The sequence below is a fragment of the Ctenopharyngodon idella genome, chromosome 1 (genome assembly GCF_019924925.1).
Source record: "Ctenopharyngodon idella isolate HZGC_01 chromosome 1, HZGC01, whole genome shotgun sequence".
NCBI classification, from domain to species: domain Eukaryota; kingdom Metazoa; phylum Chordata; class Actinopteri; order Cypriniformes; family Xenocyprididae; genus Ctenopharyngodon; species Ctenopharyngodon idella.
In genome coordinates this window covers 19,630,122-19,655,526 of record NC_067220.1, presented here as the reverse complement: position 1 = coordinate 19,655,526, position 25,405 = coordinate 19,630,122, and the positions used below count along the sequence as shown (strand labels likewise).

The following is a 25,405-nucleotide window of genomic DNA, read 5'->3' as shown; positions in this document are numbered from 1 at the left end:
AAAAAGGAACGCTGTAAATTGCAGGCTGTAATCTAAAGCGTTACCAAAAATGCAAACTCAAGCTATATTCACTCTGGGGTTTGATTCTGTGTGAACAACAGCTGATCAGAGCGCCACCTGGTACTAGTAATGACGTTACTGATGACATACTATTTGACCGGGGAAAGTTTCGTGCCCAATACGAGTTCTGAGCACATGAATGACCAAAGATTAATTGTATTGGGAAACAGTACACTTCTTAATGATTCACAAGGCATGATGTTGGAAGGGGCATGTCAATTTTAAACATAGAGTAAACATTTATCTATAATAGGTTTGTATCTTATATCTATAATCTATATATAGAGATCAGTGAGTGGAAAGAAAGTCTTTAGCGAATGGTCTAAAGTTAATCACTCAACTTTCATGGTTTGCTTTAAATAACAAAAACATTTAGTTGTAATACCATGTATAAGTAAGCGATAGAAATGAATATTCTTCATCATTTTGAATTCGGATGTAGTTATTTGAGTTTATTGTTCACAGTATAGTTTTTGTTTAGACTGCTTCCGAGTTATTTTACTGACTTGAATGCATGACGTCATAATAATGAATGCCCTGTACAAGATTTTAAGTTGCACTTGAATGCAGCATATGTATACAGACAAAAACACACACAAAAAAAATTAACAATGTGATGTTACTTTACCTTTATGGGACTGTCTGGTATTTGTGTGAATGAAAGCACACAGAATATAGGAATGTTCTGGCTTGGGAAATTTTCCCGGATACTGTTGTATTCAAACAATGGTACGATAAAAGTTCATTTATATCATTCCTACATCAGACATACATGCATATATGTGTGAATGTTCATGAAATATTCTCTCTAAACTTATGAGGAGAGACTTTGAAACTCTAGCAAAGTGCATTTTCTTCCATAAAGTCTCAATAACGTCTGACAGTGATATGTTAATGTCCAGGACCAAATGCAAATGTAGGTGCATCTCTACCTCGTTCAAGGTCACATGCAGAAACACATTTTTGATTATCACTGATTGACGGATAGGCTGTCTTATCAATCAATGTTAATGTTTATGCCAATAACAGCTGACAGATCTAATCAGTTGACAGAGTTTACCCTCTTCTCTTTAATCTGAAAATCCATAAAACTTCAAGCAAAAATAGTCTTTATGTATATTTTTGCATTAGAACTAAATAATACTATACGCTCTTAAGAAAAATGGTTCTAAACCATACCAGACTAGGGTTTTTGGCTTGTAACAATAGAAGAACCCTTGGTGTAACACCTTTTTATAAGGTTCCATAAAGAACCATGCTTTGAAAGTGTTTTTACATTATTGATTAATATTATTAATATATTATTTATTAATATTATGCTTTATACACCTCTAAATATCTACCTGGTCTTATAATACCTTGTAGCCTCTATTATGGGTTTTCATTTTTTTTAAAAAAGAGACAGCAAGTTGTGTCAGTTTTTATTTTTATTCACATAAGAAATTGTACCAAACATGACAGTGCTCAAGTACTGAATAGATTAATAAATGACAATTGACAATGAACATGAATAAATACTTAAAGAAATAAAACACAAAACAGAAACACAAAGTAAATCTAATGAAAGTTCCACTGAAATATCTTCACAATCCTCAATGTCTTAAAGAGATAGTTCACCCAAAAATTAAAATTATTCCATGATTTAGTCACCCTCAAGCCATCCTAGGTGTATATGACTATCTTCTTTCAGACAAACACAATCAGAGATATATTTAAAAATATCCTTAGTCCTCCAAGGTTTATAATGGTTGTGAATGGCTGCCCAAATTTTGAAGACAAAAAAATGCAGCCATCCATAAAAAAAAAAATGATTCCATACGACTCCAGGGGGGTAATAATGGCCTTCTGAAAGCGAATCGATGCATTTGTGTAAGACAAATATCCTTATTTAAAACTTTATAAAGTAAATAACGAGCTCCTGGTGCGACAGCCATATGCATTCGACATACATCCAAAAAACATTAACTTCCGTGACGTAGTTCTATTAAAAACAAAAAAACTGATAACACTTTAAAATACAGGAACACTAATATGCATTATACATTTAAAGAAGGATATCAAGTACCTGTTGAGTGTGTTTACAGTCTGTTTAGTTGGATATTCGAGCTCCAGAAAATCAATGTTTCTTTGAAAGGATTTTTAAAAAGCAAAAAACAAAAAAGATTTTAAAACAAAAAAACAAAAAAGGCAGGATTAGAGAACTCCAAACTCATTTTAGCATAAAATGGTTCTTCAGGATGATATGGTTCTAAATAGAACTGTTACTATGTGTGAAGAACCATCTTTTGTAGAGCAGACATTTGTTTGTTAGAAATATTTGCATTTATTACTTATACTTTCCTCACTTTGATTGAATATGCTGGAAGAACATTGTTTTCTGGTCACGATTCCTAATATGAATGAAAATGGCATACAAATTGCCATACTGAAATTCCCTACTGTACTGACAACACATTTAGACAGCTAGAGCAATTGACACACAAATGAATCCCCAGTGCACATATGTGTGCGGCTCCATTCACACACAGGCATATCCCATAAGCCCTGATGTGTGGCAGTGCCAGCTCAGACACAGCAGCAGGAGCAGAAGGCTCGCTCTACTGTTCCGTGCGACTGCTGATCAAAGTCTCATGCTTAGCTTTCTGACTGCATGCAGACTGTCTGCAGATTACTCTGTGTGAGCACAAGTTGCAGCAGTTTCTGAATATGTTTCATAGTTCGATGAGCACACATATTGTACATATACACATAGAATTACATACACACATAGAATTACATACGCAAAGTAGGGCATATAAGTAACTGTAATGATGGGTCGAATGCGTGAGGATCCATTTGCAGCTTTATTACGATAAACACCAAAGCAGACAGGGGCAAAGGCAGAGACACAAACAGGGAGAGGCAATGGTCGAGGCAGGCGGCAGACAAGCAGAGTAAAGTCACAGGCAATGGTCGGGGCAGGCGGCAAACAAACACAGTCCAAATAACAGGCAAGGATCAGGGCAGGCGGCAAACAAACACAGTCCAATAAACAGTCCAATGGCAACAGAAATACAATCCACAAGAAAACGCTCAGAAGTGATCACCGGGGCAAATCAAGACTTCGCAAAGGGTGTGTGTGTGTGTGTGTGTCTTAAATAGTCCAGGTAATGATCTGCAGGTGTGTGTGGCAATTGGTGATTGGTGCATGTGATTGGAAGGGAGGATTCTGGGAAGTGGAGTCCAGGAACTGACAGGAACAGACAGTGATCGTGACAGTAACATATAATGTAATTTGTGTGCTGCATACATACTTATGCTGTTTATTGTTTATAAATCGCTATACTGTATGTGTGTGACAAGGTTTATAGATGAGGCCTGTCTGATCAGTGCAAATGTATTTGTGTTACATGCTTGAATTATTTATTAAAAATGACGGATTGCTTTTTTTGCATTGTAATCTTCCACATATTTTTTCAATGGCCTTAAAAATGTTTTGGGTACAAAAATGACTTTGGCAAAAAGTGGTGAGGACTAGGGCTGGGTAAAAAATATTGATTTCTTGATTTTAATCGATTCTCATTTTTACGAACCGATATCGATTCTTAAATCCCAAGAATCGATTAGTCTACCCTTTTTGCTGTTGACAAATGAACGGAACATTGTAGCTAGCTCGCCTCCCATCCAATAAATCACAATAATCTTTGTGCTTTGTTACTTTTGATATGAAACAAAGTCTTAGATTTCAAATGACGTCCTTTTTATTATGAAATTAAGCGTTTTGGCGCTGTTTAATGTGGCGTGACAGATCACTGTAGCGCAGCTCAGTTCAAGAGAAGCGGCAACACGACACATGTGAACTGATCATCAGCGCGAAATAAATATGAATGAACATCTGAAGGTATATTAACAGATACAGTACAACTTGCCGAAATCCATATCATGTCATGTTGCTCAATCGCTCAATCAGTGTTTCAACCGACTACAATAAAACAGCTTGTAAACAATGTCTGTTACATGTATAGTCGGTGTCTCCCTCCTTCATTGTGTTTTTGGTTTAGTCCGTGACCTAGTTTCTCCCCAGTCTGTCTAATTAGTAATGTCATTCACCTGTACCTTGTTAATTACTCCTCATGTGTTCTAGTATATATTCTCCCTGTGTCTTTCAGTTCTTGGTCCGATCTTGTCAATGTATACATGTGTTATGGTGTCATTAAATATCCTCGTCTTCGTGAGCTTCATCTAATACGTGATGTGACAATGTCACGTTACGTCACATTTATCTCAGAAAAAGCATTCAGTGACCATAAACTCGTTAGTCAGCTAGAAACATTAACTCTAGAGAGTAGCATTCTGATAAATATATGCACCATATTACATATTCATTATAATTTTTAATGTTCTTCAATATTTAATGCATGTTTGAATACATCAGTTATGACAGCCATGATTTAAATGTTTATATTTCAAAAAACAAATTGGAGTAGGCCTAAGTTAGTTTTATAACTTTATTATAATATATATATATATATATATATATATATATATATATATATTTACAGAGAATATTCTTGTTATTAGTGTCAAAAATATCAACATTAGACCTTTAATTGTTTTTGTTAGATTTATTGTATAAATTTTGTATGTATGTCTAAATTTCAGATTCACAATGCTGATACATTTCGGTGCTGTGTATGATCTTGTTATGCTTGAGATGCAGTAGCTTGTTTTTATCAGAAATATCTGAATAGTGATTAATGTATAGTGATTAATATCTAGATTAATGTATGCTTAGGTCAGTTCAGGGTTTAATGTTGATAAATTTTTATGTGTCAGGTTGATTTTGTTTCCTGCAACATTAACTTGCCATTATAATTCATACAGTTTAGTTTAATTTATACAATTTGTGTAGTTTATACAGCAGGCTTTTGTGTAGTCGAGCAGCTTGAGTGTCCATCTGTCTCTCCAAGTATACGTGACAAAATATGCATTTTTTTGTCTTAAGCCAGATGAATCGTATTATATACTAAATATCTGTTAGTCCAACTTTACAAAAAACATACTGGTACGATTTCAGTTGGATTAAAAGGATTACATGACATTTTTAAAAATTAATTATTTCTTTAGTCAGACTAAAATTGAACCTTCAACGTGGAGGTAAACACACTTAATTAATTCTCCAATTGATTTCTGTCTTACTGGTTGCATTGTAGATCATTTAGTGGCTTCTATCAAAATGAGTGACTCTGTGTATCAACTAAAGACTAAATACTTTAGGTTGTTGGCAGTGGTTTGAGTTAGTAACTATATCATGTTTGCATAGATTTGTTGTGCTTAAAAAGCCAGGCTGGTTTTAGGAGTGAGCATTATTGGTATCTAATCCATTTCTTTCTCTTCAATGCTCAGTCATACATCCTCAGATCAGATTAACCTCAATACTCTATCAACCATTAAATACTACAGGCACTGATTCAACTCTTCAGTCCTCTTCCTATGACAAGGAGCTTACCACATTCAATAGTCAAAAAAAAAAAAGACATTTTTTTTGTACATTTGTATAGAAGTTTTTTTTTTTTTTTTTTTTTTTAAACCAGTCAGTGGGGAGTCCTGAAAAATTTGTGAACCTTGATGAAATGGGGTAGACTATTCTGTGTATACTGTCTAAATTTATCTTGAGTATCATAAATGCCCTTTCCTTAGTTTTTTTTTTCAGGGCTGCACAATTAAGTTACTTCTACATTGACATCCAGGCACATATTTAATCACTAATAGGACTGTGCAGCATGACATATATTGCAATATTATCCAGCAATATTATTGATTTGACTGCACTGACACTATCAGATGTGAGAACAAATCTAGAACTGAATTGAGCTGAATAATGACACTGTGTCTTCTGCTTTAGCTGAATCAAATTTATTCAAAATTGATGAAGTTTGCAGCACCGACACTGTTATTGAACTGAATTGAATCGACCCTGAACTGACTCAAGCTGAATAAGGACATTACTATTTTAGCAGAGCTGCTTTATAACTGAATTGAACTGAACTTGCTTCATAATGAATGAACTTAACACAGTCACTGAACTGAATTGAATCATCACTGAACTGAATTGAGCTGAATAATGACACTATTGTCTTGCTACAGCTGCTTTACAGCAGAATTCGAATATGTGTAGCAAATTAGCTCAAAAGGGAAATATGCAATTAATTACAACAAATTATAATTAATTATAAATATTTGGATTAGTTTCAGAATTGACTGTAGCAGAATTAATTTTACGATTATTTAATCAGCTCGTCTAAGTGAACAGGCAGCATAATCAGTTATCAATTCTAGGAAATAAATGATCTTCCTGGCCAAGAAAGAATAACTTTTTCCTACTATATAAAGTACTAGCAGGATAATAGCTAGATCAAGACTTTTAAGAGACTTTGATTTGTGAGCGTCAACCACAGAAACAATAAAGCGTGGATATAATGGATTAATAAATGAAACTACAGGTAGGCTACACACATAACAAAACTAAGCAAAGAGTATATACAGAATAAAGAAAGTAGGGATGCACCAATACCGATACTAGTACTATCGGGCGATCCCAGTTCTCTCAGACAGCACGCAATCAGTTCTCCTCGCGCCTGAATGGTCCAATGCACACATAGTTGTCAAAACATCCATCATGTGGAGTATCTCACGTAAATACAGTCAGTTATGGCTTAAGTGGACGTAAACATTTGGGTGAAAACAGGATATGCGTCAGTATCCATGGATTCGGTCTTAAAGGGACCGTAGCCTATATTTGTCATTAATGTTAATAAAACAACAAAATATGTTAAATAAATATATACATGGCAGACAAACCTACTGTACCTGAAAAACAAGTTTATTTAATTTTTATCTCTATAGTATTTGTTGTATTGTTTGTAATTTGTTTGTAATTTTCTTTTTATATAACAACAATTATATTGGTAATTATGCCCTTTGAAGGTTACTGGACACTGTGAAATTTTTGTTCTTTAAGTTATTAAAAGAGAGAGAGAGAGAGAGAGAGAGAGAGAGAAAGAAATTAATAAATGTATAGGCATCGGTATCGGTATCGGCGAGTACTAGAAAAAAGTAACGGTACTCGTACTCAGTCCTTAAAAAATGGTATTGGTGCATCCCTAAAAGAAAGTAAAGAAAAGTAAAGAAAAAGAGAGCAAAAAGAATGGCAAGATTACAATCAGTTAACCACAACCTACAAGAAACATCAAAGAATCAGGGTCACCTTAAAAGGGGCACAATAACTTAGAAACGCATCTAAAATCTGCGAACATGTTGCATTGACTTCGGCTGCTGAACAAATCCAGATGCGGTAGATTCTGGAGATTCTTGATGATTTTGTCAGGGGTGTGGTGAAGCATTCCTTTGGGTTCTTCTGGGTGGTCCACGTTGAATCCAACAAAGTTAACTTGAAGACAAAGTTGCCGGAAGGAGACAGGAAACGTGGTGTCTCAAAAGAGATTGATATTTATTCATTACTTATCGTTTTTTGCAGGTTTTGTCCTCTATACCTAACCAGATGTGACAAGACAAGTTTAATAAATTGCTCTTGACAAGCAATTTATCTGTCCAAATTGAATGTAAAACCGCTGTGCAACATGATACAGTCATAGCCAACCAGATAATATGTGTAATGTAATGGGAGATCTGAAAAATAGACAACACTAAAATAGAAACCAAACCATTTTCAAGTTTCTCTTGTCACAGTCTCAGCCAGTGTTGGGGAAAGTTACTTTTAAAAAGTAATGCATTACAATATTGCGTTACTCCCTAAACGCAATTAACTAATTGTGTTTTTTTTTTTTTTTTTCAAAATTGATTAAGTTTGCAGCATCGACACTGTTATTGAACTGAACTGAATCAACCCTGAACTGACTCAAGCTGAATAATGACATTATTGTTTCAGCAGATTCTGGTAGATTTTGGAGATTCTTGATGATTTTATCAGGAGTGCGGTGAAGCGTTTGTTTGGGTTCTACTGGGTGGTCCACGTTGAATCCAACGAAGTTAACTTGAAGATAAATTTGCCGGAAGGAGACAGGAAACGTGATGTCTCAAAAGAGATTGAGCAAAGATGTACCTGATCTGAGGACTCTTAAAGGCCCTATCAGTTCACACCCATTTCGGTGAGGTGACCAATCAAAGATGAACGGTAGAAAGTCTTTGTTCTGTCTTATCACCCTATTTGCATGTTTATGTTGGTCTGGAGAATTTGTGCAGTTTTGCACAAAAGTATGGTAAAAATATTATGAAGCATTTTATCATAGCATACTAACCGTCAATTATGAAATTTAAGAGGATTCTTTTGATACCAAGAAAGATGGGGATTTGAAGACATTAAAGCAGTGATACATACACCTGGATATCAGCATTTAAAGTTACCCTAACATAACTAAAGAATCATAATTAGGCTAATATAACATAGGGACATACATAAAACACAGTAAAAAATACTATATACAGTTGGGACAGTTTGTGGGTAAAAATGAAGTCAATGTCCTTTTCCTGATGTGTATTGAAAGTTTGTCTCTAGTCTCTGGACCAAATGTCTAGCACTGTCTGTTGATAGGGGATGCGGAGAGGAAATCACCTTCTGTCCTTGAAGCTTGCAGAGATCTCCAGACACCGTCTCTGCTAAGGTTGTTCGTGGGAGCTGAGGTGATAATGGGCTTTGAAGAGAACTGGTTTTGTGACTCTTTGGGGCCAAAACCAGAGAGAAAAGGAAGGATTTTATGATGCCTAAAGCATTTTGATCACGTCCGTTCGTTACACTGTCTCATATTTTGTTGAAGTTTGCATCATTGATTCTGTTACTTTCCTATTGTATAAAGCGCTATAAAAATAAAGGTGACTTGAAAAATAAAGGTTTTATATTATAATATGTAGTAATATTGATGTCTTTTATTGTTTTTTTTTTTCTTTTTCAGTTTGCTCACAGTTTTCCAGAGGAGTGTATGCCATCTTTGGCTTCTACGACAAGAAGTCGGTGAACACCATCACGTCATTCTGCGAGACGCTGCATGTGTCCTTTATCACGCCCAGTTTTCCAGCTGACGGACTCAACCAGTTTGTTCTGCAGATGAGACCCGATATCAAAGGCCCTCTCATCAGCCTGGTGGAGTATTACAAGTGGGAGAAGTTTGCCTATCTGTATGACAGCGACAGAGGTAAACACTCTCTCTCTTTTGAGAAATGTATGCATTCTTTATCTTTTTTTCTCAGGCAAGGCTCTTTCAGCGCTGCTTGCACACACACTTCAACACACATACACTAGAGAATTTAATCAATAGTCCTATTACTTTGTGGTGAAACGCCTCTTGGAGAAAGAGCATGTGAGTTGGGAGTGCTTACAGATAAGAACATTACAGTCTCTTTCTCTCTCTCGCTCTCTCTCTTTCTCATTCACCCCTCACGCTGTTTTTTTTTTTTGTTTGTTTTTTTTGCTTTATTCATAGCTGTTGTATCATAGTTTCATCTGTCATTTATTTATTTATTAATTACTTATTATTTTTGCAGGTTTTGTCCTCTATACCTAATCAGATGTGACAAGACAAGTTTAATGAATTGCTCTTGACAAGCAATTTATCTGTCCAAATTGAATGTAAAACCGCTGTGCAACATGATACAGTCATAGCCAATCAGATAATATTGTATAATATGTGTAGTGTAGTGTAATGGGAAATCTGCAAAAATAGACAACACTAAAATAGAAACCAAACAATTTTCAAGTTTCTCTTGTCGCAGTTTCAGCCAGTGTTGGGGAAAGTTACCTTTCAAAGTAATGCATTACAATATTGCTTTACTCCCTAAAAAAGTAACTAATTGCGTTACTTAGTTACTTTTTATGAAAAGCAATGTGTTACATTACTTTTGCATTACTTTTTCTCAACTGGGCTAGGCTTGCTAGATTGTTTTTTAATAACAACAAAAAAAGTTCTATTTTTGGCAAATGTTAAGGCCCTTTCACACCAAAAGTTAAATGAATAAACCTCAGGCTGAAGGAAATGCATATTTACACCTGTACAGTAGAGGGCACAGTTCAAATAAACCTTTCAGCTGTGCTGCCATTCTGGATTAAAGAATAACAGGAGAAGGAAGATCAAGGGCCCTATCATACACCCGGCGCAATGCGGCGCCAGGTGCGATGAAGTGTTTTTTGCTAGTTTCAGCCCGACACAGTTATCATTTTCACGTCCTGCGCCAAGTTGTTAATAGCAAATGCAAATGCGCCCATCTGTTCGCCCATGGCCGTGCTGGTCTGAAAATGAGGTGTGTTCAGGCGCATTGTTGGCGTGTTACTATTTTGAGGCAACTGAAATAGACTGCGCCACTGACCAACTGAAACCTAAAGTCAATGGCGCAATATTTAACCTTGTGCATGAGCAGATCCGTTTCCTCACTATAGAAGCATTCAGTTTTTCCACTTGCAAAATCTGCCTTGTAAATAGAGAATCCACCACGGCGCGAGCGCAACTGGCTTTTAAAGGAAATGGGAGATGAGACTCTGATTGGTTTAATGCATGTTATGCCCAAAACACACCCATTACTTATTAAGAGGAACAACTCTTTTAGACCATTTTTTCGTCGTTAAACTAGCAAAAGTAATTTTTGCTTATTAGTATGGTTGAATTAGATCATTGAAGGTCAGCAGCAAAGACATTGGCTAATAAAGTGAGATTAAATACATAAAGTATCAACCTTATTCCAACGCCCCATGACGCTTTGCGCGAATTATGGGTGTAACTTCCGTTTAGCTGTAAACAGTCAGTGAAAGGCTCGCTCTATGAACGCAATAATGCATTCATTTTAAAAAAATGGGTACAATGAGATGACATTATTCTGCTCACCCTTAAACCAACGAACATTAAAAGGACATTTAAAAGTGTAAAAGCATCAACAAGGTACTTTCAACAGGCCATGAAAAAGCACAATTCTTTCCACAGCAATAACGGACGGGTTAAATATAACTATAGTGATATCTGTATTGTTATACGTTGCCTTAATAAAAAATTTTCATGAACTTCAGCATTGCGTGATACTATTTCAAAGTGATTTCCATCATTTTTACAGGTAAGAAATTGTATTTACCTGTGAAAACAAACCTGGAAAGAGACGTGAGGCTTCGAGGAGAAAAACGAGAGATTCTTCGTGCATTCCAGTTAATTATTAATGGGATATATCGTAAATTATATCGGGAGAACAGACCACAAATGTGCAGTATATGTTGTCCTTTTTCATACTATTACAGCGGAATGCAAAGGGACAAAAGAAAATAATCATGAGGATAGAAAGCAGCGACTGAAAAGAGCTCTTGCCATATTCTTGTTATAACATGTCACGTTAAAATACCAAGCGTTACATTATTCTCATGATGCCTGAAAATAAAACATGAAAGAAAAATTGACAGCTCATTCAGTCAAACTGACAGATTAGCTTTATTTGTAGGGCAACCTTATGATTTGAAACGATTCGTTTCAGTCTTTTTAAATGTAAGTTCCCCAAACCGGAAGTGCAACCCATAATTCGAAACGCAGTAGCCTAGTCAGGAATAAGGTCAATATTTGTGTAATTTAAGATAGTTAATTATTACAGGATTGCGTAAAAATTGCATTTCAATGTTTTAATCATTTTGAGGAATACTGAATGTTTTCGTGAGTGAGATGAGTAAATGCATGTTAGTCTAGACTCTAGAACTACAATACCCATCATGTTCACACAGCGCACACAACACCTCTGCACTTTATTTCTCTCAACATGGGGACAGGAGAGCTGTCAGTCAATAAATCTGAAAAAGTAACTTGCATTACTTATTTAAAAATGTAACTTAGATATTTTGTTGTAAATTGAAAAAGCAATGTGTTACTTTACTAGTTACTTGAAAAAGTAATCTGATTACGTAACTCAAGTCACATGTAATGCGTTACCTCCAACGCTGGTCTCAGCTGAATAAGACAATGTTATTGTTTATAGCATTGGGCAATATGTTTAGTATTCACAATTAAGTAACTCTGTCAATACTCTAATTTTAATGCATTTTTTATTTGCTGTTTTTTTTTTTTTTTTTTTTTAATCATTTAATTAATTTTCCTGAAGATTTGGTTATTACATTTCTCTGATGAGAGCGCCAGTTTTTCCAGTGTCCATTTCAGTGAATTGATGTAAAGGTGTTTTTTTTTTTTTTTTTTTTTTTTTTTTTTGGTGTTTAGAAATGTCTGCTGTGTTTCTGAAATGTTTCAAAAATTATTTGACCAATAAATGTCCATGATTTTTTGAGTTGTTACTGGAATCAAGCTGGAATCTAGCTTTATTACTGGATAAAGCCTTTTTTTAATATCAGTTATATTTGTACTAATAAAAGCAAAGCATGAAAAACTTATATTCACTATAAAAATGAATAATCAACTACATTGTCTGTTCGGTTGAAATGATGGTTCTTCTGACTGGAAAAAAAATCTCTTTTAAATAATTACAGAGAAATGCATACATATTTATATGTAACAAGGATTAAAAGGCTAACAAATATTGCAATATCGTAACTTGGTCTTGGACATATTCTGTGAGCTCTTACCCACATTTTTTTGGCAGTGTCAGAATTTCTGTCATTGCGACTATGTTGGCTGAATGTTTTTATTTTTGACTGGAGTGTCCGTTATGTGCTGCATCTCTGGTTTGAGGCAGCGAAATAAATCTCTCCCCCAAGACCTAGATATGAAATCAACCGAGAGAGATACAGAGAGGGAGAGGGGGGAGAGATGTGCAGGAAGGAGGGAAGCTTAAGAGAAGAGAAGTACGAAAGGGCAAATGACCAAAAGAGAGAATGTTGAAATAAAGAGAGCGAGGAGGAGAAATGATAAATGAAGGAGAAAAGGTGTCTCAAGGGGCCTTCTAGTGCAATAAAAATACTCCTGATATCAAGGTCTCTTGGTGTAATTTGGAGTGGTAGTTGATTAAAGTAGAACAGTGGTTAAAACAGAAAGAAGCTGTAATTGAGATTGAATCTCATTTAAAAAGACACAGTGAATCTAATAGACATGGGGTTTTAAAGCACTTTAGAAAGGTAATTAAAGCTTGAGCAGATTGATGAAAAATTTTATGAAGACATTTGATGTGAGGCACTCACATGCACACTGCTGTGCATCTCTCTATGTAGGTCTGTCTACCCTGCAGGCAGTGCTGGACACAGCAGCAGAGAGGAAATGGCAGGTAACAGCCATAAACGTTGGAAACCTGAAGGATGAGTGGAAAGACGAGGCATATCGCTCCCTCTTTCAGGACCTGGAGAACAAGAAAGAGCGGAGAGTCATCCTAGACTGTGAACAGGACAAAGTCAAGGACATTATGGAGCAGGTGAATGGCGTACTAAAACCACATTACAGTATACGTGTAAGGTCAGGAATGTAGTTAAAGAATGATGTATTGCGTACACCTTTAACATTCATTATGTGACGCTTTAATTAAATTGCTCTTGTGAACGACATTTTTTGCCTGCTTCTCCTCAGGTCATTACGATCGGTCGACATGTGAAAGGATATCACTACATCATTGCCAATTTTGTAAGTTGTCAAGAATATTTTTTACTGCTGTTAGTTAAAGAAATGGTTCACACAAAAATGATAATTTTGTCTTCATTTACTCACCATCTACCCTGCTAACAGGAACATTCTCAGACCTTTGGCTAACGTTCTGAAAAAGGCTCTGTCAAAGTTATGAACAAATGTTCTTCCAGTAATGTTAATAGAGTTTGTTCAAAATTATCTAGTCTTTAAAGGGTTAGTTCACCCAAAAATTAAAATTCTGCCATTAATTACGACACCCTCATGTCGTTTCAAACCCGTAAGACTTTCTTTCATCTTCGGAACACAAATGAAGATCTTTTTGATGATATCTGAGAGCTTTCTGTCCCTCCATAGACAGCTACACAATGGAAACTTTGACGCTTCAAAAAATTCAATGTTTAGTCCAAATTTTCTGAAGAGACTCAATCATTTAATATGATGAACTTATGGAGTTAATATTGTGCTATAATTAAACAAACAAATACAGCATTTTGCAAACAAACACAATCTGCTTTGAAAAGGAAAACTCGACTCGCAAACAAACAGAAAGTGATGTGCAAATACAAAGGTCAGTTTGAGCGAAAACGCAGATGAGTAACAAATATATGTATTGTGTTTTACAAATATAAATAAATGAGCCTACATCATATTTCACAAATAAATACTAAACATCATTCACTCCATATGAACAGATTTAATTTAGGCTTTTATTCACAAATTTTATTCACCTGATTGACGCACAAAAACAAACCTCTTGCAGTAGCTCAAACATGCTGCGTAACACACAAGAATGAACCTCATTCGTTCTCGCATACGTCAAGCAAACTTGCTTGAGCTTCCGTTTACAAACAACTGATGTGTGTTGATGAGTGTTTATATGTGAATATAAGCCTAAATTCAATCTGTTTATCATATAAAGCGATCTTGTCTCTTCAGAAAATTGGGACTAAACGGCCTTTAACATTGTTCTCAAAACAGTAGCACAAAACATTATTTATACATTGTATATACAACTTCTAAAACATTTTAGTTGGACATTTGTCTAACATTTTTATTAAATGTTAATACTTGTTTCAGAATGTTCATTAAAAACCACTAAAAAAGTAAAGTTCCCAAAATGTTTGCAGAATGATAAAATGGAAGGTTTCCTTAACAATTGCAACCACAAAAACATTTTAAAAACTGGACATTTTGAATGTTCAAAGAATCACTTTCATCACATTCTTAGAACAAATTTTTGTTAGCTGGGTTGTTCCAAATCCATATGACATTCATCGGAGTGTGTGTATGTAGAATATGTGTGAGTTTGCATTTTTGTTTGTGATACTAACAGTACAATAGCTCATAGTCTTGTGTAACTTGATTTATGTTATTAGAAAGTGTGTCTCTGTGTGTGTGTGTTTTTCAGGGCTTTGTGGATGGAGATTTGTCCAAGATTCAGTATGGAGGAGCGAATGTATCTGGATTCCAGGTAGTGGATTTTGATGATCCGCTTGTTGCTAAATTTGACCAGCGCTGGGAAGCACTGGAGGAGAAAGAGTACCCTGGAGCAGACAGCAGAATCAGGGTGAGGGAGTGCAAATATTTAAATTATGCTGCAATAAAAATGCGGCTCACAGCATTTTTGAACGTAGTCATCATCAAACCTCTATTTGTTATGAATGTTATCATAATATCTATCATAAAAGCCCCGATATACTCACAGCAAAGTAATTCCACTCGAGTAAAGTCACGTCACGTACATAGCACTTTATACAATAGATTCTGTAAAAGCAAGCAGCTTTACAGTATTAAACATGAAAAACAGTGTCAGTGTCTCTTTCAATTAGAATTATAACTTCAGTTTCTACTATAAAGAGTCTTTCCAGTGTATTCATGATTTTACTTGCAGACGTCTGACCTCAACAGACTAAACAGAAGAAATGAACCGGAGAATATTTTCTTGTCAAAGAAGGCGGAGCCTCAGAGCGCACTTACCTATTATGTAATCACCACGGACCAATACTTTGACGTTTTGTTTTACAACGTAAATTACACACAGCCATATTGAAAACGCGAATTTTGAAGCAGTTATGTTCATTTCTTGAAAACATACGTTTTTAATAACTATATAACACAGCCTGGGGTGTGAGTGTGTGCAGTGTACGTTGTCGAACAAAACCTCAAAGTATCGTCAAGTTACAATATATTGCCAAAAGTTTTGGGACGCCTGCCTTTACATGCACATGAACTTTAATGACATCCCATTCTTAATCCGCAGGGTTTAATATGGAGTTGGCCCACCCTTTGCAGCTATTACATCTTCAACTCTTCTGGGAAGGCTTTCCACAAGGTTTAGGAGTGTGTTTATGGGATTTTTTGACCATTCTTCTAGAAGCGCATTTGTGAGGTCAGACAGTGATGTTGCGAGAAGGCCTGGCTCACAGTCTCCGCTCTAATTTATCCCAAAGGTGTTCTATTGGGTTGAGGTCAGGACTCTGTGCAGGCCAGTCAAGTTCCTCCACACCAAACTCGCTCATCCATGTCTTTATGGACCTTGCTTTGTGCACTGGTGTGCAGTCATGTTGGAACAGGAAGGGGCCATCCCCAAACTGTTCCCACAAAGTTGGGAGCATGAAATTGTCCAAAATGTCTTGGTATGCTGAAGCATTAAGAGTTCCTTTCACTGGAACTAAGGGGCCAAGCCCAACCCCTGAAAAACAACCCCACACCATAATCCCTCTCCACCAAACTTTACACTTGGCACAATGCAGTCAGGCAAGTACTGTTCTCCTGGTAACCGGATTGCCAGACAGAGAAGTGTGATTCGTCACTCCAGAGAACACGTCTCCACTGCTCTAGAGTCCAGTGGCGGCGTGCTTTACACCACTGCATCCGACGCTTTGCACTGCACTTGGTGATGTAAGGCTTGGATGTAGCTGCTCGGCCATGGAAACCCATTCCATGAAGCTCTCTACACACTGTTCTTGAGCTAATCTGAAGGCCACACGAAGTTTGGAGGTCTGTAGCTATTGACTCTGCAGAAAGTTGGCGACTTCTGCGCACTGTGCGCCTCAGCATGCGCTGACCCCGTTCTGTGATTTTACGTGGCCTACCACTTACATGGCTGAGTTGCTGTTGTTCCCAATTGCTTCCACTTTGTTATGATACCATTAACAGGTGACCGTGGAATATTTAGTAGTGAGGAAATTTTACAAATGGACTTTGCACAGGTGGCAACCTATCACAGTACTACGCTTGAATTTACTGAGCTCCTGAGAGCGACCCATTCATTCACAAATGATTGTAGAAGCAGTCTGCATGCCTAGGTGCTTGATTTTATACACCTGTGGCCATGGAAGTGATTGGAACACCTGAATTCAATGATTTGGAGGGGTGTCCCAATACTTTTGGAAATATAGTGTATGTTTATTTTACTCATAAATTGAAAAACCACATTATGAAACCACATAGGAAAATCTCGAAGGAACCAGCAGCGAAATAGACTTCCGGGTTCTGACGTCATCCCTGCACCACTCTGTGGTAGTTCGAAAATGTTTACCAGCCAAAGCAAACTTTTCCGGAAAGTTCTCTTTGACAAGCTGTTTCCCAGATGAACTCTAAATGAACTTCACTTTGGCCTGATTTTGTTCGAATTGATGTCACACCAGTTCGTTCTTTAATTTCGCTTAAAGTATATCGGGGCCTTTAAACACCAAAAGAGACTTGTGGAATATATTGTTATGGTCTTCATATTTCTTTACCTTGCAGTACACTTCCGCTCTTACATATGATGCTGTGCAAGTAATGACAGAGGCATTCCGCTTTCTGCATAAACAAAGGATCGACATCAGTCGCCGTGGCAACAACGGAGACTGCCTGGCCAATCCTGCGGTGCCGTGGGCTCAGGGGGTGGAGATAGAGCGTGCTCTCAAACAGGTCCGCCCTGCCAACACATTACCAATGCCTGTTGTCTGTGTATGAGAACTTTACGGCGTTTAACATTTGTGCGTGTGCATGTGTTTGCTCAGGTGCGTGTGGATGGATTGACAGGAAATATTCAATTCGATCAGTACGGCAGAAGAGTGAATTACACAGTCAATGTCATGGAGCTGAAAAACAGTGGCCCTGTGAAGGTAACAGACTGGAACTAAATCTCTTTCATGATTTTGAATACTTCTAGTAGGGATGGGAATTTGAATAATAATGATTCCTGCACCGTCATCTTACAAAAAGTTCTAATGGTCCTAATTATATAATAACTAAAAAATAAACTTAAGCAATACTTTTTGATAGCATATATTTTTTAATGTTTTTTTTCCCAAACTACTAAAGTCCATTGGAACTAAACTCAGTGTATCTTTACCTACACTACCGTTCGAAAGATTTAAATATTTTAAATTGTTATAATAATTCACAATATTACTGTTTTTTTTCTCTGTATTTTTAATCAAATAAATGCAGCCTTGTGAGCATAAGAGACTTCTTTCAAAAACATTAAAAAATCTTACTAAACCAAAACATTTGAACGGTAGTGTGGATGTTGTCATCTTGACAACCTGTCTGTATTTACAGTACACTGATTCAAGTCTCTCAACTTTAAGTAGATAGCCATAGCCCAGACAGAATCTTGACTTATTTAATCATTTTCTGTGATGATTTTTGTGGAAAAGTTAGGCTGAATTCTGCAGAATGGATTTAAAATGGGTAAAATGTGTTTAACCACATCTGAAAGGTAATTGAAAACAATTCATTGGTATCTGAAAACATAGTCCTAATACTTTCATAAAATACTGAATACATTAGGGGTGTGTGGAATTTTAGGAAAGATTGGCATGAGTTAGAAAATTATTCTTTAGCCTTAGTGATTCATTATAAGCAGGGCTCGACATTAATACCCACCAACACACCAAATGTGGGTTGAATGTTATAAATAATATATATTTTTCATTTGTACTAATTTATATTTATATATTATAAAATAATGTCAAAATGCTGGTTTTGAAGAGTATTCACCTAAACACAGTCAGTTATGTTTTAAGTTAAAATAAACAGAGAAAGAAAACGCTCGTGTAACAGTATAATGGATCCGTGCATCAGGACTTAAAGTTACAGCAGCCTAATATACCTGCTGTAAAATAATAAGTTAATATTAAAAATATCTATACGGCAGTTTTGCCCCATGGCAACAATTTTAAATTGTGGCCAGTGAAAATGCTGAGTGGCTAGTAACTTTGAAAAACCACTAGCCACAGTGGCTGGTGAGCAAAAAGTTAATGTCAAGCCCTGATTATAAGAACTGGTTAATAAAAGTAATTATTAAATCAGATTACGCTGATTGTGAAGATGGGGGCAACACAATATAAAGGTGTGTTGACAATTTATTGCCTTTGTCCTATTTCACAGTCTTTGTATTTCATCACATTCAAGTCAGACTACAAGCAGACAGCCCAGTTCAAACATAATTTCTTTTTTTTTGGCACCATTGATTCAGTCGGGCCACAGCACCACCACTGAATAGAGACGTAGGAAACACTGCCAGAATATTTTAGTACAGAGTTCTGTCCACATTTGCATAAAAAAACAGACATTAAAGAGCCATTAACGATACCCAACAATATCCAAAACACCAAAAGAACAGTTCTAAATAAGGTTCTTGATTCCTAACCTCAACTCTTAACACCTGTTAAAATAAATATTTGATTATTTGTGTTTTGTATTCTCAACAAAAGAGCACTTTCTATTTCATGAGTGTGTACTTTTTCTCAGATTGGTTACTGGAATGAGGTGGACAAAATGGCCGTGACGAAATCTGACCTTTTCCCCAATGACACCATGGGAATGGAGAATAAAACGGTTGTTGTGACAACAATCCTGGTAAGAGATATTACATGATATTCCATATCAAGAGCAAATAAAATCACTTAAATTTGTAGATATGTCAATATATTTTTCTGCATTTTGTAGGAGGCACCGTATGTAATGCTGAAAAAGAATGCAGAGTTATTCACCGATAATGAACGTTATGAAGGATACTGTGTGGACCTGGCCGCTGAGATTGCTAAACATTGTGGGTTTAAGTATCAGCTGAGGATTGTAGCAGATGGAAAGTATGGAGCACGAGATGCTGAGACCAAGATCTGGAATGGCATGGTTGGGGAACTGGTTTATGGGGTGAGAAGTAAAGCATACACTCACTCACACAAGTGCACTATTGAGAAACAGTGAACACCAGCTCCAGGAAAATGTGATTTCCATCATACACTAAAGGTCAAAAGTATGAAATAATTAAGATTTTTTTTGTTTTTGAAAGAAGTTTCTTCTGGATGTGCTCACCAAGGCTGCATTTATTAATTTAATAAAAATGCAGTAAAACAGTAATATTGTGAAATATTATTAGAATTTAAAAGAAGTGTTTTCTATTTTAATATATTTTAAAATGTGATTTATTCCTGTGATGACAAAGCTGAATTTTCAGCAGCCATTACTTGAGTCTTCAGTGTCACATGATCCTTCAGAAATTCTAATATGCTGATTTGGTGCTCAAGAAACAATTTTTATCATTATCAATGTTGAAAACAGTTGTGCTGCCTGATATTATTGTGTAAACTGTTTTATACTATACAACAGTATTTTATAATATACATTTTACCAAATGTTTGGGGTAAGTAAGATAAAAAAGAAAAAAAAAGAAATAATTTATTTTATTTAGCATTAAATTGATCAAAATTGACTATAAAGAGATTTGTAATGTTATAAAGCATTTCTGTTTCAAATAAAAGATTTTCATTGAACTTTGTATTCATCAAAGAATCCTGGGAAAAAAAAAATGTTTCACAGTTTTAAGCAGCAAAAACTGTTTTCAACATTGATAATAATAACAATCATTATTAATAACTATAACACCAACTCTTCAGATTTCTCAAGGACTGTGACACTGGAGACTGTAGTAATGGCTGCTGAAAATTCAGTTCCCTTTCAAGGCAAATCGTGCTGCGTCAAGCGCTTTGGGAATACCTCTGCGTGATTGCGTCGTGAAGCACATGTGAAATCAGTGGCGTGGCATGAAGGAACGTCATAGGCGGGTGACGTCATGACCAGGAAACTATAAAGCACACCTAAACCAAACAGAGTTAGCTTCTGTGTCTTCAGTAAGCGGTCTCTGTGAAATCGTGCGTCTTATTTGGTGTTGTTTGTCTCTTACATATATCAAGCACACATATATAAGACATAAAGTATGACGAGCAAACAGCAGTTTAGATCGTGTGTTACTCCCTGCCCTCGCTACATCATGGGTGGGGATACACACGAGCTTTGTGTTGTTTGTTTGGGAGCGGAGCATGCCCAGGCAGCCCTCAAGGGGGCTGGCTGCAAGCATTGTGAACAGCTGTCTCTCAAGACGCTCCGCTCCCGCCGGGCGCTTTTTGAGGAAGGCACTTCGGCTCGCGTTCCCCACGGCTCGGTCCCGCTGCTGCTGAGGCACAGCGAAGGCTCACGTTGTGGGGTTCGCAAATGGATCTTGTAGAGGGGTTAGAGATGGGTGCCGCCCTTTCTCTGCCTTTACCTGCAGGACCCAGCGCTTCATTTCAGGAGGTGAAAGCATGCTCTGCAGTTTCTTCCGCCCCTGGTGAAGCGCCGGTACTGCAACGATCTAGTTCTGAGGAATTAGACGTTGTTAGTATCGATGCCTGTGATGTTGAGGACTCGCCACCTGTTGTATTTATTATCCCCCTCAATCACTAACTTTTCAAACACACATCTCTACAATCCTTTTCTGCATCAAAAGATTTGGCTTTACCTTCTGATTAATTGGATTGAGAGCGTTGCACGACAATTAGAGATTTCAAGGTGGACTCCGCACCAGCTCAGTCAGGATCCGATGCTCTTGAAGCTCGATGGAAGTAATTTAATTGCAGGTATTCATAATAGTTTATGTAAAAGTAATTCACTCTGAGACTTGTTATAGAGAGGTTTACGAATCACCAAATACAATGGTTTTGGTTTAATAACAAGATACAGAATAAAAAACTGAACATAAAGACGAGAAAGTCTTCACCCGAGGTGTGGCAACCTTCTGTTACAATGTTTTCAATATATAGTCTCCAAAGATCACATCCTTTTCCCAACATAAACATTTCCTTATTTGTAAACAGGAGTACAGCCCCTAATACTGCACTGTTTCCTGTTTCATACAAAGTATAAGAAACAAAGTTCAGCTGCAACCTGCTAAACAACACCTTTTGTAGTCTGCGTCACATTCTACAAATTTTGACACATTTTATTCACTTGAACTTAAGACCTTCACGTTAGTTCCCTCTAACACTTCTAGTTAAAATAAAAACATACATCTCGGTTAGTTTCGATTAACACTTCTGAATATAATAAAAACATACATTGTGTTAGTTCCCTTTAACACTTCTAGTTAAAATAAAAACATACATCTCGGTTAGTTTCGATTAACACTTCTGAATATAATAAAAACATACATTGTGTTTAGACATCATTTTAACCTTTTATCCCTTAAACACAATTTTCAGATACAACCAGCGCTGAAGCTTCCATTGTCAAAGCTTCAACCTCGTTTGTAATCTGTTCCATTTTACCCATAAAAGTCCTCAAAGCATATGATTGTTTTATAAGCATAATCATTTTCAAATTAATTTTCTGTTGCTGCCTCAGTAATTTAATCATCTCTTTGGTCTTGGAATCCATCTTCATTCTTTCTATCCTAGTAGTTCTTCTTCTCCTTTTTGGCTTGCTTCTTCGAGATTTTATCTTGCTCTTTTTGCAAACCTTGAGTGATCAAATCAACCATATCAACCCTAAGTTCTTTTGCTTTATGTGGTTCTTTTGGCAGAAATTTATCAGTAAAGTTCATCTCATATGTCGGACTCTTCTTGACACACCTCACACACAAGCTTATGAGGAGCACATAAATGTTGTGACTCGTGCTGTTGCTAGATTAAACATCAGCTGGCCAGCCGAAAAACAAGAAGCTCGTCAGTCCAGTCTATTAGACGAACACTTCTTACCATCCAGGTCACAACCTCCACGCTGGGGTTTGCCTTCTTTCCCGACCTCCACACTGAGGTGTCAAGGTCGTGGAATAAACCTGTGGAATAAATTCCTATTGGGTGTTCCGTCCACAAATTTCAAACTACAGTAATATATTAGGGCTGAAAAGGCACAGTTATGGGAAGATGCCTCAAGTGGAAGAGACGCTAGCAAGCTATCGCTCCCCTGAGTCCGCATTTTCTCTAAAAGCCCTGAAGTTACCCACTAAGCCACTTAGAACATTTTCTGCTTTAGTGGGTAAAGCATACTCGGCTGCAGGTCAGGCGGTGGCTTATTTACACACTATGTCCATCTTACAAGTTTATTAAGCCGACCTGCTAAGGGATCTTGATGATGGTGGGGAAGTCAGTTGCGAGGCTTTCATTGAGCTTCGTAACGCTACCGTTTATCTCTACGGGCTACCAAGGAGACTGCCAAGTCAATCGGGCGGTCTATGGCAGCCCTGGTAGCCACGGAGAGGCATTTGTGGCTCAACCTCGCTGATATGAAAGACCGTGATAGATCTTTTCTTTTGGATGCCCCGCTCACACTGCCTGGCCTCTTCAACGACTCAGTCAACACAGTCATCGAGAGGTTTCAGGAAGCCAAGAAAGCCTTAGTAGACTTTCTGGCAGCGTGGAAACTTCTGTCAAATGTATCTTAATGGGTCCTGCACACAATAGAATTTGGGTACAGAATTCAGTTCGGGTTGCGACCACCAAGGTTCAACGGGGTTTTGTTCACCGAGGTGAGCCCTGAGAAGGCTCTGGTTATAGAACAAGAAGTACAGACTCTCTTGCAAAAAGAAGCTATAGAACGGGTTCCTTCTCCCAGCAGGGAGTCAGGGTTTTACAGCCGGTACTTCATAGTTCCGAAGAAGGATGGAGGGTTGTGTCCTATTCTAGATCTGTGCCTACTAAATCGTACTGTCAAGAAGCTCAAGTTCAGAATGCTTAATCTGAAACAAATCGTGTTACAAATCAGGTCCGAGGACTGGTTTGTCACGATAGATCTGAAAGACGCATACTTTCATATCTCCATCCTTCCTCAACACAGGAAGTTCCTGAGGTTCGCTTTCGGGGGCGAAGCGTACCAATACCAGGTTCTTCCTTTTGGCCTAGCTTTATCACCCCACACCTTCACAAAATGTGTGGATGCAGCTCTAGCTCCATTGTGACTCCAGGGCATCCGTATGTTGAACTACATAGACGACTGGTTAATTCTGGTACAGTCAAAAGAGTTGGTGGTTCAGCATCGAGATGCTGTTCTCACCCACATGAAGTCATTGGGGTTAAGGCTGAACGCAAAGAAAAGTGTGCTATCTCCAGCTCAGAGAACCTCTTTTCTGGGCGTAATTTGGGATTCGGTCTCAATGCTTGGATGCGATGGTACAAACGTGGCCAAGGCTGCGTCTGTACGCCTTCCCCCCGATTGCTCTGCTCCTGGGAGTTTTGGAGAGAGTACGCCGGGATGGGGTCTAGATGCTGTTAATAGCCCCGTTCTGGCCCACATAAAGTCATTGGGGTTACAGCTGAACTCAAAGAAAAATGTGCTATCTTCAGCTCAGAGAACCTCTTTTCTGGGCGTAATTTGGGATTTGGTCTCAATGCAAGCACGTCTATCTCCGGCTTGCATAGAGGCGATTCTCACAGCCGTAAACAAGCTGAAGTTAGGCCAGTCACTCACTGTAAAACAGTTTCAGAGACTGTTAGGTCTGATGGCAGCTGCGTCCAACGTGATACCTTTTGGCCTGCTGTACATGAGACCTTTGCAGTGGTGTCTCAAAACCAAGGGGTTCTCCCCAAGGGGAAATCTGTTTCGCATAATCAAGATCATGCGGCGATGCCTTTGTGCTTGTGTCATGTGGAAAAAATCTTGGTTTCTTTCCCAAAGGCCAGTTTTGGGAGCTCCTTGTCGTCGTGTAATGCTTACGACGGATGCGTCCCTCACTGGCTGGGGGGCAATCATGAGTGGTCGCTCGGCTCGGGGTCTGTGGAGGGACCATTATCTTTCCTGGCACATAAACCAGTTGGAGATGATGGCTGTGTTCCTGGCACTCAAACACCCAGACCTCAGGGGCCACCATGTGTTGGTCCGCAGAGACAACACAGCGGTGGTCTCGTATATAAATCATCAGGGGAGTCTGCGTTCTCCTGTGGGCCCAAGGGAAGTTACTGTTAGTCAGGGCAGTATACATCCCGGGGCATCTGAATCAGGGAGCAGACATCCTGTCGAGGCAGGGGCTGAGGCCCGGGGAGTGGAGACTTCACCCCAAGGTGGTGGAGCTCCTGTGGGAGCGCTTTGGGAAAGCGGATGTGGATCTGTTTGCATCTCGAGAGACGACACACTGTCCATTGTATTACTCCCTCACGTATCCAGCCCCTCTGGGGTTGGATGCGATGGTACAGACCTGGCCAAGGCTGCGTTTGTACACCTTCCCCCCGATTGCTCTGCTCCTGGGAGTTTTGGAGAGAGTACGCCGGGACGGGGTCCAGATGCTGTTAATAGCCCTGTTCTGGCCGGACAGAGTATAGTTCTCAGACCTGATGTCTCTCCTCGATGGCTCTCCCCTCGAGATTCCGGTCAGGAGGGACCTGCTCTCACAGGCGGGGGGCTCACTCCTTCACCCCCGCCTGGAGTTGTGGAAACTGTGGGCATGGCCTCTGAGGGGGCCCAGCTTATAGATTCAGGTCTCCCTACCGAGGTAGTGGAGACCATACTCCAGTCCAGAGCTC

General features: G+C 38.0%; 1 protein-coding gene across 5 annotated transcripts in view; it reads left to right on the top strand.

Moving 5' to 3' along the window:
• gria2a (glutamate receptor, ionotropic, AMPA 2a) overlaps positions 1 to 25,405 on the top strand; it is a 52,749-nt gene that overhangs the window by 14,087 nt on the left and 13,257 nt on the right. For all 5 annotated transcript variants that reach the window (XM_051900660.1, XM_051900688.1, XM_051900653.1 and 2 more), the window contains exons 3-10: positions 9,009 to 9,248; positions 13,232 to 13,428; positions 13,581 to 13,634; positions 15,046 to 15,204; positions 17,388 to 17,555; positions 17,648 to 17,752; positions 19,386 to 19,493; positions 19,584 to 19,790. In XM_051900660.1, coding sequence (XP_051756620.1) covers positions 9,009 to 9,248; positions 13,232 to 13,428; positions 13,581 to 13,634; positions 15,046 to 15,204; positions 17,388 to 17,555; positions 17,648 to 17,752; positions 19,386 to 19,493; positions 19,584 to 19,790 — 1,238 coding nt within the window. The remainder of the gene's footprint in view (positions 1 to 9,008; positions 9,249 to 13,231; positions 13,429 to 13,580; positions 13,635 to 15,045; positions 15,205 to 17,387; positions 17,556 to 17,647; positions 17,753 to 19,385; positions 19,494 to 19,583; positions 19,791 to 25,405) is intronic.